This window comes from Papilio machaon, chromosome 5 (assembly GCF_912999745.1).
Source record: "Papilio machaon chromosome 5, ilPapMach1.1, whole genome shotgun sequence".
NCBI classification, from domain to species: Eukaryota; Metazoa; Arthropoda; class Insecta; order Lepidoptera; family Papilionidae; genus Papilio; species Papilio machaon.
Window position 1 is genome coordinate 3,442,050 of NC_059990.1, and position 13,287 is coordinate 3,455,336.

Here is a 13,287-nt window from a genome sequence, read left to right on the forward strand (position 1 = left end):
AGATGTGTTTTCTCCCCTGTTGATGAAACCAGTTATCTGTTTTACATCTTGCTTTAATACTAGTAGAAATAAGAACACAATATATCTTTCTAGCCTAATTTTTTACCCTTATTATCCATTCTTATTTCTTTTTAAAATCAATTTAATTTCAGATAAAATGCGACATTCAAAAGTCTATCATCTTTTACAAGACTTCACCGGTAAACTTATCAAAACAAGAAAGTATTAATAATATCAACATTATAACAATAACTACTGGAGCAGCTGAATCTTTATATCAGATTTTGAGACAAATATTTAGTCCATTATTAAGTCTGGTATGCATAGAATATTTATTGTAATTCATTATTAATCATTTTATACTTATAATTGTAAATAGCCCTAGGCTATGAAGTATCCTTCTTGTTGAACTACACTGTATACAGTGTCCCTGCAATGGCCACTATCTAGACTAAATCTTTTTTACTCCATTATTAAATAAACAATTTGATTTGAATTTTCAACCGTTCAACCAATTTTACCTTTATTGTATTTAACAATAATGTACATAATATTCCCCACTATATGTACCTGCTTTCCTACTTAAAACCTTAATCCAAAAAGTAAGTTCTCTCTTTTTCTGGTTGAGAAAACTGAGACAAAAATACATTTTTGTATGCTGTCTCCGCACTGAACAGTCATGGTTTACTTCTACAACATGGTAAAATTTTCGCTATTTTATTAATTTTCAATCTCACTTTTTATTTTAAACCATGTCTTGATTAATATGAAAAATGCATAGATAATAATCAATACTCCAGTCAATTATGTTATATTATACAGTTTCAGTTCCTCGTGTTATTATGATTAAAGATTGAATTTTATTGTCTCCTTACATATAGCCTTGAATTATTGTTTTAATTTATTGTATTTGTATTCTTTATATTTCTGCAACTGCAGTTAGATACCTTCTTCCTGGGTTTTTACAAAAGTTAAAATTAAGTGATACTTATTATTTTTTTTATTATTTATTTCAGGGTGATGATTTGTATACGAACAAATTACAGAAGAACCTTACAGATTTGGAAACTAATTTAAGAATATTGACCCATGGCAAAAATAATGCAAATATAAATGGTAAACACAAAACTTTATAAATTCACTAATATAATTATTCTAGTAGTGGTTACTAATTGTACAATACTATACAAAGTAATATTAAACTTTCCATGGATGTTTTGTTTACTCAAACACCCTTTATTTATCCAGAAATTGTTTACATCAATAAACTAGAATCTATATATATATAAAAGAAAGTCGTGTTAGTTACACTATTTATAACTCAAGAACGGCTTAATCGATTTGACTGAAAATTGGTGGGCAGGTAGCTTAGAACCAGGAAACGGACATAGGATAATTTTTACCCCGTTTTCTATTTTTTATTCCGCGCGGACGGAGTCGCGGTTAAAAGCTAGTTTACAATAAAAATGAATGAATATGTATTTATATAACGATTTGTATTACCATTTTACTATATTTTTGCATTGGCCTTTAACCTAGGACAACAGGATAACTGGTGAAACTACTAGAATATTTTTTTTCAGTTATTTTATCAATAGAAGATGAAGTCGATTATTGGAGAGCTATGGCGGATAAACGTGAAGCATCAAAGAAGGAAAGAGAGGCCGCCTCAAACTATTGTGTACTCTTTGAAGACATTTGTGAAGAAATAAAGTATGTGAACTTTACTATCGCCATTTATTCTTTAAAAAAGCTGTTGATTATAGTGAACAAGATGGATTTTTACCTTATGAAAAATATATTTTGCTGTACACAGAGGGTCTTGTGTGGAAGGATAAGTATAGTTTTTCCTTATGTCAGTGTATTTTCTAAGGTCAATGCAAGCTAGTCCAGTTTACGAGATAAGGGATAATGCGGAGAACATTGGAGGGATTTTGGATGACATTTGGCGATGTACTATATCGCCATACGCTCAACATCGAATGATACACGTTTTCGACATCATTGGTATGTGAAGTTTTTTTTTTATTTACTTATGTAAACTGTTTTTTTTTTTAATGTAATGTATAAGAATATTTTTAGGTCATATAATTTGTAGCGTAACTCAAAAAATATTGAGTGGTGTCGATTTATGGAAGGTACACAATAGTACTAAAGATGATGAAGTTTTAAAATTGATCAACGATAGCCTTAATGTGACGCAGACATGGATTAGTGCCTGTCTGTCACTCACAGACACGTATTGGCCGAACTATGCTCTACATGCTTGGAGCGGGAAAAGCTATGTTCCACAGTTTTGTTTGAATTTTCAGAAGAGAGTGAAAGAGGTAGAAATTGTATTTTTATGAATTTTTAATTACATGAATTCTTCGTATCTTTCTGTTTTATTTAACATCGATGTTTTTCAGATTCATGACCTGCGATCTATTCATAACCAGCTAAACAAGTTGTTGACTAACAAAGAAAGATCTGACTTGAAAACTGATGAATTATTCGAGCCTTTTACAAGTAAATAATTTAACGATTGTCTCATTTTATATCTAAAAGGTCATTTCTAGTCTCTTTATTACAAATTGTGGAATTTCTTTTTTTAGACATAAATATTTGGATTTGTAATGGAAAAAATCCCGCATGGGAAAATGCGGTGCTTAGATTTTCATCAAACTTACGACCATCGGAAGCGAAAATAGCTGAGAAGCTGAGACCTCGCCTCCACAACACCTCTACCAAACAAGTCAGTATATTAACAACGTATGTTATTCCCCCCAGTATTTTAACCCCATTTTCCACTAAACGGATTGACGCCATTGCTGTTTTTGGGAGATATGGTACAAGCACTGCTGTTAGACATAATCACGCGCTTGTAAAGCAGCTAATCGCACTAGTGGAAGAAGAGTTTTTGGGGTATAGTTCTTCAGTATCTTCTTTGTTGATTTTTTTTAAGTAAGAATTGTTTATTTTAGATGCTGTATGAGTTTATGCGCTACAAGTCCCTGATAAACAGGCCAATAGTGAAGCAGGCTTTGAGCGGCGAGCTGGAGATCTTCGTATCATCGCTGGTTTCACTAGTACAGGGCGTGCGCGACCAGCTGGAGGCTGACGACCTACATCTCAACATGTACCAGCCGCCCGAGATGTCGCCCCTCGTGCAGCAGATACAGTGGGCCAAGCAGATGGAGGCTAAGGTATATTGAAAATTTGACAAATGTCGCCTGTGTAAAAGACACCACACAAAGTATAAAGTTTTCTCGTCAATTGTTCAAAAACTACACCCTTTTTAATGTAATAAGAGTTGAAAATTATGAGTCTTTACTCTATTATTGTAACTTTGTTAGTAGTCTAACTTTTAATAAACATTAATAACATTGTTTCAGATAAAAGACATACAGATGTGTAATGAAAACTATTTAAAGGAGTTTCAAGGTAGCGAGGAGGTGTCTCGACTTGCTGAGAAAGTATTGAAAGATATCAAAAACTTTTATACGCAGCTCCACGAAGAATGGTCCAGAGATATTCAGGTTATTGTTTTCACGTACATCAATTCATTTTAGTTTAGGAATTTTTTAGTATAAACCAAAAATATGTAATTGTTGGTAAAGAATAAAATAAAAATAAAAAACTTTTGAATTTCTTTCAAATTTTGTATACCGGTTTAAACGAAGTCGGGGTGGGTTGCTATTATCTATGGGTTGTTCTATTTATAACTTTTCTTCCTCGTCGTTTCTTTAACTCTTTGCTGAAATCATAGCATCGTGTTTGCTCGTAACTCAATTTCAGGCACAAGTGAAGAGTGGGTCGCTGCAGCTGTGCACAGACAAGCCGGTGGTGGAGTTCTCTGAGCAGAGCCGGCTGCTGGAGGTGAAGTTCAACCCGCGGCTGGTGTGGACGGAGCTGGAGGCGCGCTCTCTCGCCGCACTCGGCCTGCCCGCGCCCGGCGCCGCACACGCCATTGACGCCCTCGCTCACTCCTTGAGATATGCTCGGGATTTGCAGCAGGTAAACCTCGCAATAAACTGTTTCATCATCAATGTCTTACGTGGCTTTTTTTGTCTTTGGTCGTTTTATTTGCAAGACAAAAACCTTTAAAGTAACGGAAATGTTTTAACTTGGAACAAAATCCAATAAAATCCTTGTTGAAAATAATACTTATGTGCCAAGAGTGTGACAATTCTAGGTAGCATCATTCCATAACACCTTGGGCGAGCGCATGATCCCTTCTACTCGGCCGATGATGCTGCAGGCGGCGCTGGACCTGGCCGCGCTGGTGCAGGACCACAGCCCCGTCTACTGGAACGATATAGAACAGCTCGCCGACTACACGGAGAAACTGAAGAAGATGGTCCTTAAACTTGAGACGCAGGTAAATATCAAGAAAGATGTAAATATTGTGAGTTTTGTATTTTAAATTGTTTATCTTAATTTTACGACGTAATTTTTATTTTACTTGAAATGTTTCAGAACTCATACTTGACGAGTCAGCACATTGCTATCAGGAATATCGTGGAGAAGCTGATGGACACCGAGTTGCTAGTCAAGCAAGCTGACTGGAAGAATAGCATCAAACATATTAGAGATATCATTGAAAAAGTATGTCATATTTTTAAACCTATGATAATGGCATCAAAAGTAACTATTATTTATAAAATAGCTTATATTAGCCGTTCTTTTTTTACGAAGGCAAATAGTTTTTAATAATTTTCGCCATGCAGGTGGAGAGTGAGGGCTACAAGAACAGTGAGCAATGGCGGTCGCACTGGGACTGGCAGCTGTACAAAGCTCTCGAGTGCCAGTACATCAACACCTTGTTGTCTCTGCACACGCACTTCCCGCACGTCAGAGTCGATCTCGTCTTACGGTACATTATACATAGCACTGCTGAAACAACTCTACATTTTCTGTCTTTTTTTATTTAAAAATAATGAAAGCGATGGGTTTTAAAAGGAAGAGTTATAATTAAATAGTTGTGAACTTGCAGCGGTCGCATGGTCGTGACGCAGCCGGGGCTGGAGGAGGTTCGCGTGCAGCACTACCACCAGCTGCGCCGCCTCGTCTCCCTGCCCGCGCACTTCCTCGGTCTCAGCACCGCCCTCGATAACAAACAATCTATATTTGCCTCTATCGTTGATAAGTAAGTCAATTCCACAAAACCCTTAAAGCCTAATTTAGTCCCGTTTGCCACCCTTTTCTTATAAGGAAAGAATAGGAAGGGGACAAAGTGGATTTAAAGGAGGGGACGCATAAGAAGCGGAATATTCTTTTTTTGTGCTTCCCCTCCATCGATTAAAGGTAGGCAAAGCATCAGCAATGTGGACGATCTTCCCTATTTCGGCGAATTTAGATGGCCGCTTGCTCTTTAGCCACTTAATAATATAAAGCAAACTAACCAAACGATTCGACTTTAACACAAAGAAAAGTTTTAATTAATAATGTTATGTTCTCCAGACACAGTTGGTTGGGCAACAAGGCGGTGCAGCAGCTGGAGGGTGTGCTGGGGGAGCTGCTGTCCACGTGCGAGGAGTGGACGCGGCGACTGGCGCTGGCCTGTGTACCAGACCTGGATGCTCTGTGCGCAGACACGCTGCTGCTCCCCGAACACTGGGAGACTAACTTCAAAGCCTGCAAGGCGTACGGACAGGCCGTCGCTAAGATGACTTTGTAAGTATTGCAACTTTGAAAATTTTAAAATCGTATTTTAAAATCTATTTAAAATATGATTAAAAATGTAATCGAAGCATTTTAATTACTTTAGCAATGTTAATTTGGCTTTATGGTGACTACTAAAACCGTTATATCTTACCAATATTATATAGATGGATGGATCGATGGATGTTTGTTTGAAGGTATCTCCAGAACGGCTCAACGAATCTCCATGAAATTTGGCATATATGTAGATCATAATCTGGAAGAAGACATAGGCTCATAAAAAATAATTACATTTTTTTCAAATTCCTTGCCAACGTAGTCGCGGGAGGCAGCTAGTATATAATATGTATTAAAACTTAGGTTTATGATTTTTCCAAAAATAGTAGCTTTTAAATTAATTTATAGTTGTTTAATTTCCTATTATTTTATCCATTTATGTTTATAATAAATTAAATATTTAATTTATAGCGAGGATGAGAAGATATCATGGATAACTGTGGGTACAGCGACGCTGCGGCGCGAGTTCGAGGCGCAGACACGCAACCTGTGGTCGTGTCTGATGTCCTCGCTACAGACCAGCTGCAGACACGACACTGCAGAACTGGACGCCTTCATCGCAAACGCCACTCTCATGCTGGAGAACAAATCTCTGCCTAAGAATGCTAAAGAACTAGCGGAGATAAGTGTCAAACAACAGGCGTTGCAGGAAAAGTTGCCCCAAGTAAGGAATTTTTAAGTTTAGTATTATACTTTTTTAAGATAATTTCATTTGAAAATCTTTAAATTAAAATAAACTATTTATTTGAATAAGTTAAGAGTTTGTATTGGTGATTTTAGTTAGAAAAAATGGTGGAAAATTTGAAAAGAAAAGGACATATGTTACGCACTTGGGGTGGCGACCAATTTGTCGACCACACTGTGAAGGAGTGGAAAAAGGTTCGAGGGCAAATGCTGGCGCAGCAACAGATGTTTCAGCACCAGGTATATGTCATTTTTTGGTCGTTTTCGCTTTTTTATTGTCATAAAATCATGACAAGAAAAAAAAATTGTATGCAAAAATATTACAATTGATCAAAACCTTAGTGCAAGATATTTTCCTTTCACGTTTTAATGTATTTCAGGCAGAAATAGTAAAATCAAGTCTGAAAGGAGAATGGGAGAACCTAAATACAAGTGTGGAGACGTGGGTGTCGCGCTGGATGCAGGCCAGGTCGCGGCTGCAGAGTGTCCAGGGCGCGGACTATACTGAGATGCTGGACCGCTGTCACTCTGTCTTCGAAGCTCAACAACAATGGGAGAAGTACTTGTCCGAGAGAGACGAGTTGATGTAAGTAATGCTTTTCTTCGAAGTAAGATTACTACTAGCAGTCGCCCGCGACTTCGTTGGTGCAGACTTTAAAAAAAAGTAGCCGATAAAAGTCCCGTCATAGTCGGATTAGGCTTTGCGGATATTACTCAGAACAATTGCGACATTGTGGACAGACTGACAAAAAATTCTTTTAGCAAATATCATGTGTATGAAATATGACTTTTTTTTCGTGTTTACATACAGACACTCCAATTTTATTACTATGTGTTGTTGGTTGTCGACATTTGTTGTCGGTATTTTAGTTAGAAAAAGTTAATGTTTGTAGGAAAGAATGCCAAAAGTTCAATATGGATGTTACTACATCTGATACATGGAATGAAGCTGAAAAACTTATGAAAGAGTTTGTGGATCAATGGACTGTCTTCAAAGAGTATAACGAAGGTATCATTACGTATTTCTTAATAATAAAAATAAGTAATCAAAAAATTATTTGCTTAAATATTTTTTTCTTTAAAATGATTTGCCTTATTATAGTTTCTGAGACAAAAATATAGTATTAAAATATATTGTTATCTCTGTTTTGTCTATGATAGTGACAAGGATGAAGATATGTTTAGTACAGTGATTTTGGTCTCAGAAAGCAACAATTAATGACAATATATAACTTTAAACTTTCGTGGTTTTTACTAATATAATGTTCGTAAGAAACGGGATTCTTACCACGATTAAGCTGTTTGAGCTCCCGATATTTCGGCACACAGTACGCGCACAAATGTGGACACAGTGAGTGTAGTTTGTCGACAAACAAAAAAAAAATAACATCGAGTGCGGACTTAATGTGCAGTGAGAACGCGGACAGTGGTAGTGGTCGCCGAATCAGAAAGAAGGTAGACCGATACGGCTATCTTTAACATTTTTTACACTACCGCACAACACCAGTTAACCCGTGAACATGGCGCATGCAACTGTGCCGAAATATCGGGAGCTCAAACAGCTTAATCGTGGTAAGAATCCCGTTTCTTACGAACATTATATTAATTAATGACAATATAAAGCAAGTCGCATTTTATACACATTCTTATTGTAAATTACTGTATATCTATTCCTTGTAATTATCTATTTTGAATTCATTTTCCAAAATCAAATTGATGATTTCTTTAGAATATGAATCTATTGGTGAACAAGAGTGGTTAGTGTTTCAAAAGAAGTTACATTTATTGGATGAGTTCAGTAGCAAGTGGGGAGCGCGCCTCGAGCCATACACCTCTGTCACTTTGTTCCTCAAACATACACTAGATAGATATAACGTAAGTTTTTCAAATCAGTAATTACGACCAGTACTTTTTGAAACTCTGAGTTACAATATGAATCTAATCAACATCCTATTTATAAAGGTTTAGAGGTTTGAAGGTCGGTGGCTAAGGGGTTAAGCTCTTGACTTACAATCTGTAGATCCTGAGTTCGAATCCCACCATGTACTAATGTGTTTTTCGATTTACATATGTACATTAATCCGACGTTCTTAAGGTGAAGGAAAACATAGTGATGCAACTTGCACATATATGAGAAGCAATTGAAAGATATGTGCGAAGTCAACCTGCAATGAGCTGTGGTTGACTATGGCCTAGTCACCCCTTACTTGGTAGTAGGCTCCGAGCCTCTCAGTTGGGACGCATAGTGAGCTGATCATGATGATGAGAACCTTTATATATAATAACATCCATTTATACCTGTGAATTTTTTAAGCTCCGATGATTCTAGTAATAATTAAGAAGTTTACCTAAAAGATTGATGGGTCGCTTTATATCGTGTAATTTTTAGGATCTAACAATAGCACTAAAGTACTTACGAGGCTCAGATTTCACGGAGCATCATTGGAGGGAAGTGTTCAGTTTGTTAGACATCGAGTACAAGTCACCAGATATACTGAAACTGAAGGATTTATTGAACGCTGCTGACGACATCAAGAAACAAATTAAAGCTTTACAGGTAATTTACAGGCTGAGTTGTTGAATTAGTCATTATATTGTCTTGTACTTTAAACAAAGATATTATCGTATATTTGACTATTTGAAGATAGAAAAAAAAACTTTGTTGTACTCAGAATTTACAGATTAATTTTGTATTTTACTAGTTGTCACTCGTGACTTTGTCTACGGGAATTAAAAAAACTAAATTAGTAGTCTATGTATTCTTTCTACATCTATACCAAATTTTAGCGAGATCCATGCGGCCGTTATGGAGATACCTCGTGACAAACATCCATCCATCCATCTAATAGGCATTTTTGTATAGAAAATAAGTACATCAGCGTCAAACGAGTCAGCAGTGAGAAGTGCACTCAACGAGCTGGAGGTGTGGTTTGCGGGCGCGCGGCTCGCACTCGCCATACACATGGACAAGGCCAACAGGCCTGTCACCATTGTCAAACATTTCAACGATATTCTTAATAAGGTACGCAATATCTGTTGAAACAATGTTATATGAAGGCCTTTAATAGTTTTCAGACTTCTAGAAATAATTTGTAGTGACGTGTGATTTCTATGAGTTGAGAAAAAATATATAATTGTGTAAACCTATTCCTTGCATCTTCGTTTTCGCTTTTATACATCAAAGTACACACGATGAAGAGATTGGTATCTATAAAATTTTTCGAAAATTACTGAATATGTTAAGATTAATTTATGTCCATTTATAAAGTTGTACAAGTAAATTGAAATATAATTAATCAAGTAGGTAATGGCATAGTTTCATTAGTCGTTAGCGCCCGAATGCGTGGTGCGAGAGATTTTCTGTCCACGCATGCGAGATCCCTTTGCATTAATCGCGTTGTGCGAGGTTTTACATCGACCGATCATTTTCCTTAGCCATTTTATTGAAATAGCATCCTAATGTTTAATGGTAGATTGAAGAGAAGCAATGGGTGGTGTCGTCGGTGGGTGGGGGCGGTGGTGGGGGTGGGGGTGAGACGTGCGCGCGCTGGGAGACGCGGCTGCGGGCCGCACGCGACCTGCTGCGGTCAGCGCACCGCGCGCAACGCAGGTATGTCTTACTTCATAACTACTTATCAATCGATTACAGTATGATGTTTTGATATATATTATGCAAAAACAGTTTTGTTTAATTTTTTTGACTATTAATGGAAAAAAACGGGATTTAAGAACTACAATAAAAAATATATATATATATTTATCCCTTGTTAAAATATTAATTAGGTTATTAGGCAAATATAGCTCCAACGAGCATATTTTCACACAACATATTGCTAGTTGGTATAAAATGTGGGCGTGTGTGGTTTAGTTGTCCTAGAGGCTATTGTTGTTGTGTCTTTCTAAGTAAGTTAATTGACACGACTTAATACCGGACACCACTTTATGCTACTCAAAATAGACGTCCCATTTATGTTGGTGTTAAACAAAAAGATTCTGATTCACCTTTGTGACTAAAATAATTCAGTACACTGGACGACATACAATTTGTTTATTTTTACGCGTCTTTTTATACGATACAAAAAAATTACATAAACAAAATTAATTCTAATATCGGTGTTTTTATAGCTTTTATGTTCATAAAACTTTATGTAAATCGGAAATATTTAAATATTGATTGTTTGCTTTTTGTAAAATATATTGGCAATTTGGAGAGTGGCATTTTCAAACTTTGGTATAATACTTTACTATTGTTCTATAAGGTACAGTGTTCTTACTTTTGTTTTGAAAAACAATAGCTTTAAAAACAATTGTTTATAAGAAAAACATTACACATTTTACGGATTCGGTTTAAATTTTGAATGCAGTCATAACAATAAACGTGCCCACAAAAACATTTTTTTATATTATATCAACCATGTATGACAGCAGTATTAGTTAGTCATGATGTCTAGTATCAATCAAATGAACAGTATTAAACGATAATTATTTCTACTGAAATACGTCACTATCGGACTTGTCCAATACCTAAGATATGTTTTGCTTAGACTGTACTGAACACAAGAGCTTAAAAATCAATCCATATAATTTATCTAAGATACATCGGTTTTAAATGTATTCAGGATAGACATCGCTCTGTCAGGATTCCACGTAATAACCATTAACAAAATTTGCGCGTTACAAACATGTGCACGACAGATGTGTCGTACCAAATCTTATGCCTTATTATTATCCTGTTTGTAATTTGTAAGATATCTCAAAGTAGCGAATAACTCATTGTTGCCTTTCTATTAATCCTAATTAAATACTCAAGTACTCACGACCATGACATAAACACTTACTACAGTTAGACGTAGTTAATAGTAGGCAATCTTTTTAACTTATTTAACAGGGGGATTTACTATTTTGTACTACCATCTATGCTATTGCGCTGTGCAATAGGGATATGCGCATGCGCATGACGTAACTCGACACAATAAACCTACTGCAGCGATTATTATGGGATGTGAGGTTCAACGAAAGCGCCTAACTTATCTTGACAACACGCGGTCACTGAACCTGCGTTGTACTTCCTTCTCGTACTAAATTAGATGACAAGCTATAAAGATAAATTAAACTTTAATAATTTCAGCAATATAATACTGGTTTAGTTAAAAGTAACCAGTACATGTAAAGTTATTTATGACTAACACGACTTGTCGTATACCATAAAATATGTAGACTACATAAATTGTCCATTTATTCACTTTTTGCCATTGTCATATTATATTTTAGATCATTATGATGTCTACTTTTTTCAATCGATATGTATTTCGGTTAAACAAATGACGTCATCGCTTTGGTATCATAAGAATAGAGACACTCTTATGTCATCAATGTCCTTGACTTTCTGTTATGTGGTCTCATTGATGCAACATGCAACATATAGGTGATACACAGTCCTAAAAAAATTATTAGTGTTAACAGATTATATTCTGTTATTCCTTGACTTTTTGGGAGATAACATGACAGTCGTTTTAAGATAGAATTTTGTCCTTAATCTATTTTAAATATCGTCAGGTCTGGAATAATTTATAAATCCCTGAAGTTTCGCAGAACACCGCGACGCCGCGCATAATCTGCTAGTTTATATTGAGGGTTTATGAGCAGTTTGCCCAGCGGCAGATAAATTTAGTTCTAACACCCTCATTTCCTCTTTAGGCCTCTTGTGACACCATACATTTATTTAGACATAAATTGATAGCAATATCGTATGCGGCGATAAGTAAAAAAATATATGCTGTTATTTCATGATGTTGTTTGGCGGTTAACGTTGAGCACTTGTTAGAAATACGTTGTAGGTCCATTTGTCAGTTTACAGTTAAAAAATTATTTAACTGATACAATGTTAAAAAATGTGTTCATCAGTTAAGGTCTCTGTTAGATAATGTACAGGGAATAGTTATAAGAACATTTATCTGCCTGAACTTTGACACCATAACCGCGTTTTTAGAATGACCGCTTATCGATGTTAAAGCGTTCATTCACAACCATTGTGACGTTAGGATGCGGGTTAAATACACCAAGCTTACAAATACCAAGGTGTCCTGTAGGCAATTGTTAAAACATCAAGTGAAAAGGTAATGGCGATCCCCGTTATCGACAAACTTCGACGCGTTCGCAATTCTTTGTTTTGGAGGCTCTTTAAGTGAGGCCAAAAGCTTTGAACAATAAACGTAGGACCAATGATTCTTGAGCTCATTTATCTTTTTCGTGAATTGTTCAGTTGAATATAATAAAGTAACATATGTAGCTGTTATACCTATTTGGAATTTATTTAAACGTTTGTTTTTACATTATAAAAGACATTATAGTATTATTCTATGTGATGTTTTGTTTCTATTCCGTTTGAAACAGATAAGGGAGGGGTTATCGGTTAACTGTCGAAATTGTAACAAGTTATCTAGTTGTTAAAGAGGCCGATTTTGGTTTCTAATTTTGCTTCGTGGCCGCTTATTTAAAAAATATTATACCCCTTCAAAGTCGCTTTTAGTTCATTTGGAAACATGTAATTTGTACATAGTACTATTTTAATACATTAAAAAAAATCTTAATTTACTTAATTATGTATTTTTTTTTCATAAAATCTAAAAACGACGTTATCAATGTTTCAAAGTCCACAATTATTAAGACATAAAACATTTCTGAAACCCTTCTTATGATCTACGTTAATTTTCTTATTTTACTAAACTTCAACTTTAATAATACGTAGAAAACATTGTGACATTAGGTCCCCAAAGTTTATTTGATGTCACTACATTAATATTTCAGAAATATTCATTAAAAAACATTCTACCAGAAATGTCATGTTGTAACATTTACCTTATAGAGCACCGAAAGCTGCCCTTTCCGATGTTCAGCACCATG

At 35.6% G+C, this 13,287-nt stretch overlaps 1 protein-coding gene across 1 annotated transcript in view; it reads left to right on the forward strand.

Annotated features, from left to right (window-relative positions):
* The window catches only part of LOC106708579 (cytoplasmic dynein 2 heavy chain 1), a 39,426-nt gene that overhangs the window by 353 nt on the left and 25,786 nt on the right, over window positions 1–13,287 (forward strand). The window contains exons 3-25 of the mRNA XM_045678015.1: window positions 153–317; window positions 1,017–1,116; window positions 1,584–1,713; window positions 1,874–2,007; window positions 2,083–2,327; window positions 2,409–2,508; window positions 2,595–2,734; window positions 2,964–3,185; window positions 3,375–3,518; window positions 3,778–3,996; window positions 4,175–4,360; window positions 4,459–4,587; window positions 4,710–4,855; window positions 4,976–5,128; window positions 5,443–5,655; window positions 6,112–6,364; window positions 6,481–6,624; window positions 6,765–6,970; window positions 7,278–7,393; window positions 8,114–8,259; window positions 8,774–8,941; window positions 9,248–9,406; window positions 9,858–9,994. Of these exons, the coding sequence (XP_045533971.1) occupies window positions 153–317; window positions 1,017–1,116; window positions 1,584–1,713; window positions 1,874–2,007; window positions 2,083–2,327; window positions 2,409–2,508; window positions 2,595–2,734; window positions 2,964–3,185; window positions 3,375–3,518; window positions 3,778–3,996; window positions 4,175–4,360; window positions 4,459–4,587; window positions 4,710–4,855; window positions 4,976–5,128; window positions 5,443–5,655; window positions 6,112–6,364; window positions 6,481–6,624; window positions 6,765–6,970; window positions 7,278–7,393; window positions 8,114–8,259; window positions 8,774–8,941; window positions 9,248–9,406; window positions 9,858–9,994 (3,755 nt within the window). The remainder of the gene's footprint in view (window positions 1–152; window positions 318–1,016; window positions 1,117–1,583; window positions 1,714–1,873; window positions 2,008–2,082; window positions 2,328–2,408; window positions 2,509–2,594; window positions 2,735–2,963; window positions 3,186–3,374; window positions 3,519–3,777; window positions 3,997–4,174; window positions 4,361–4,458; window positions 4,588–4,709; window positions 4,856–4,975; window positions 5,129–5,442; window positions 5,656–6,111; window positions 6,365–6,480; window positions 6,625–6,764; window positions 6,971–7,277; window positions 7,394–8,113; window positions 8,260–8,773; window positions 8,942–9,247; window positions 9,407–9,857; window positions 9,995–13,287) is intronic.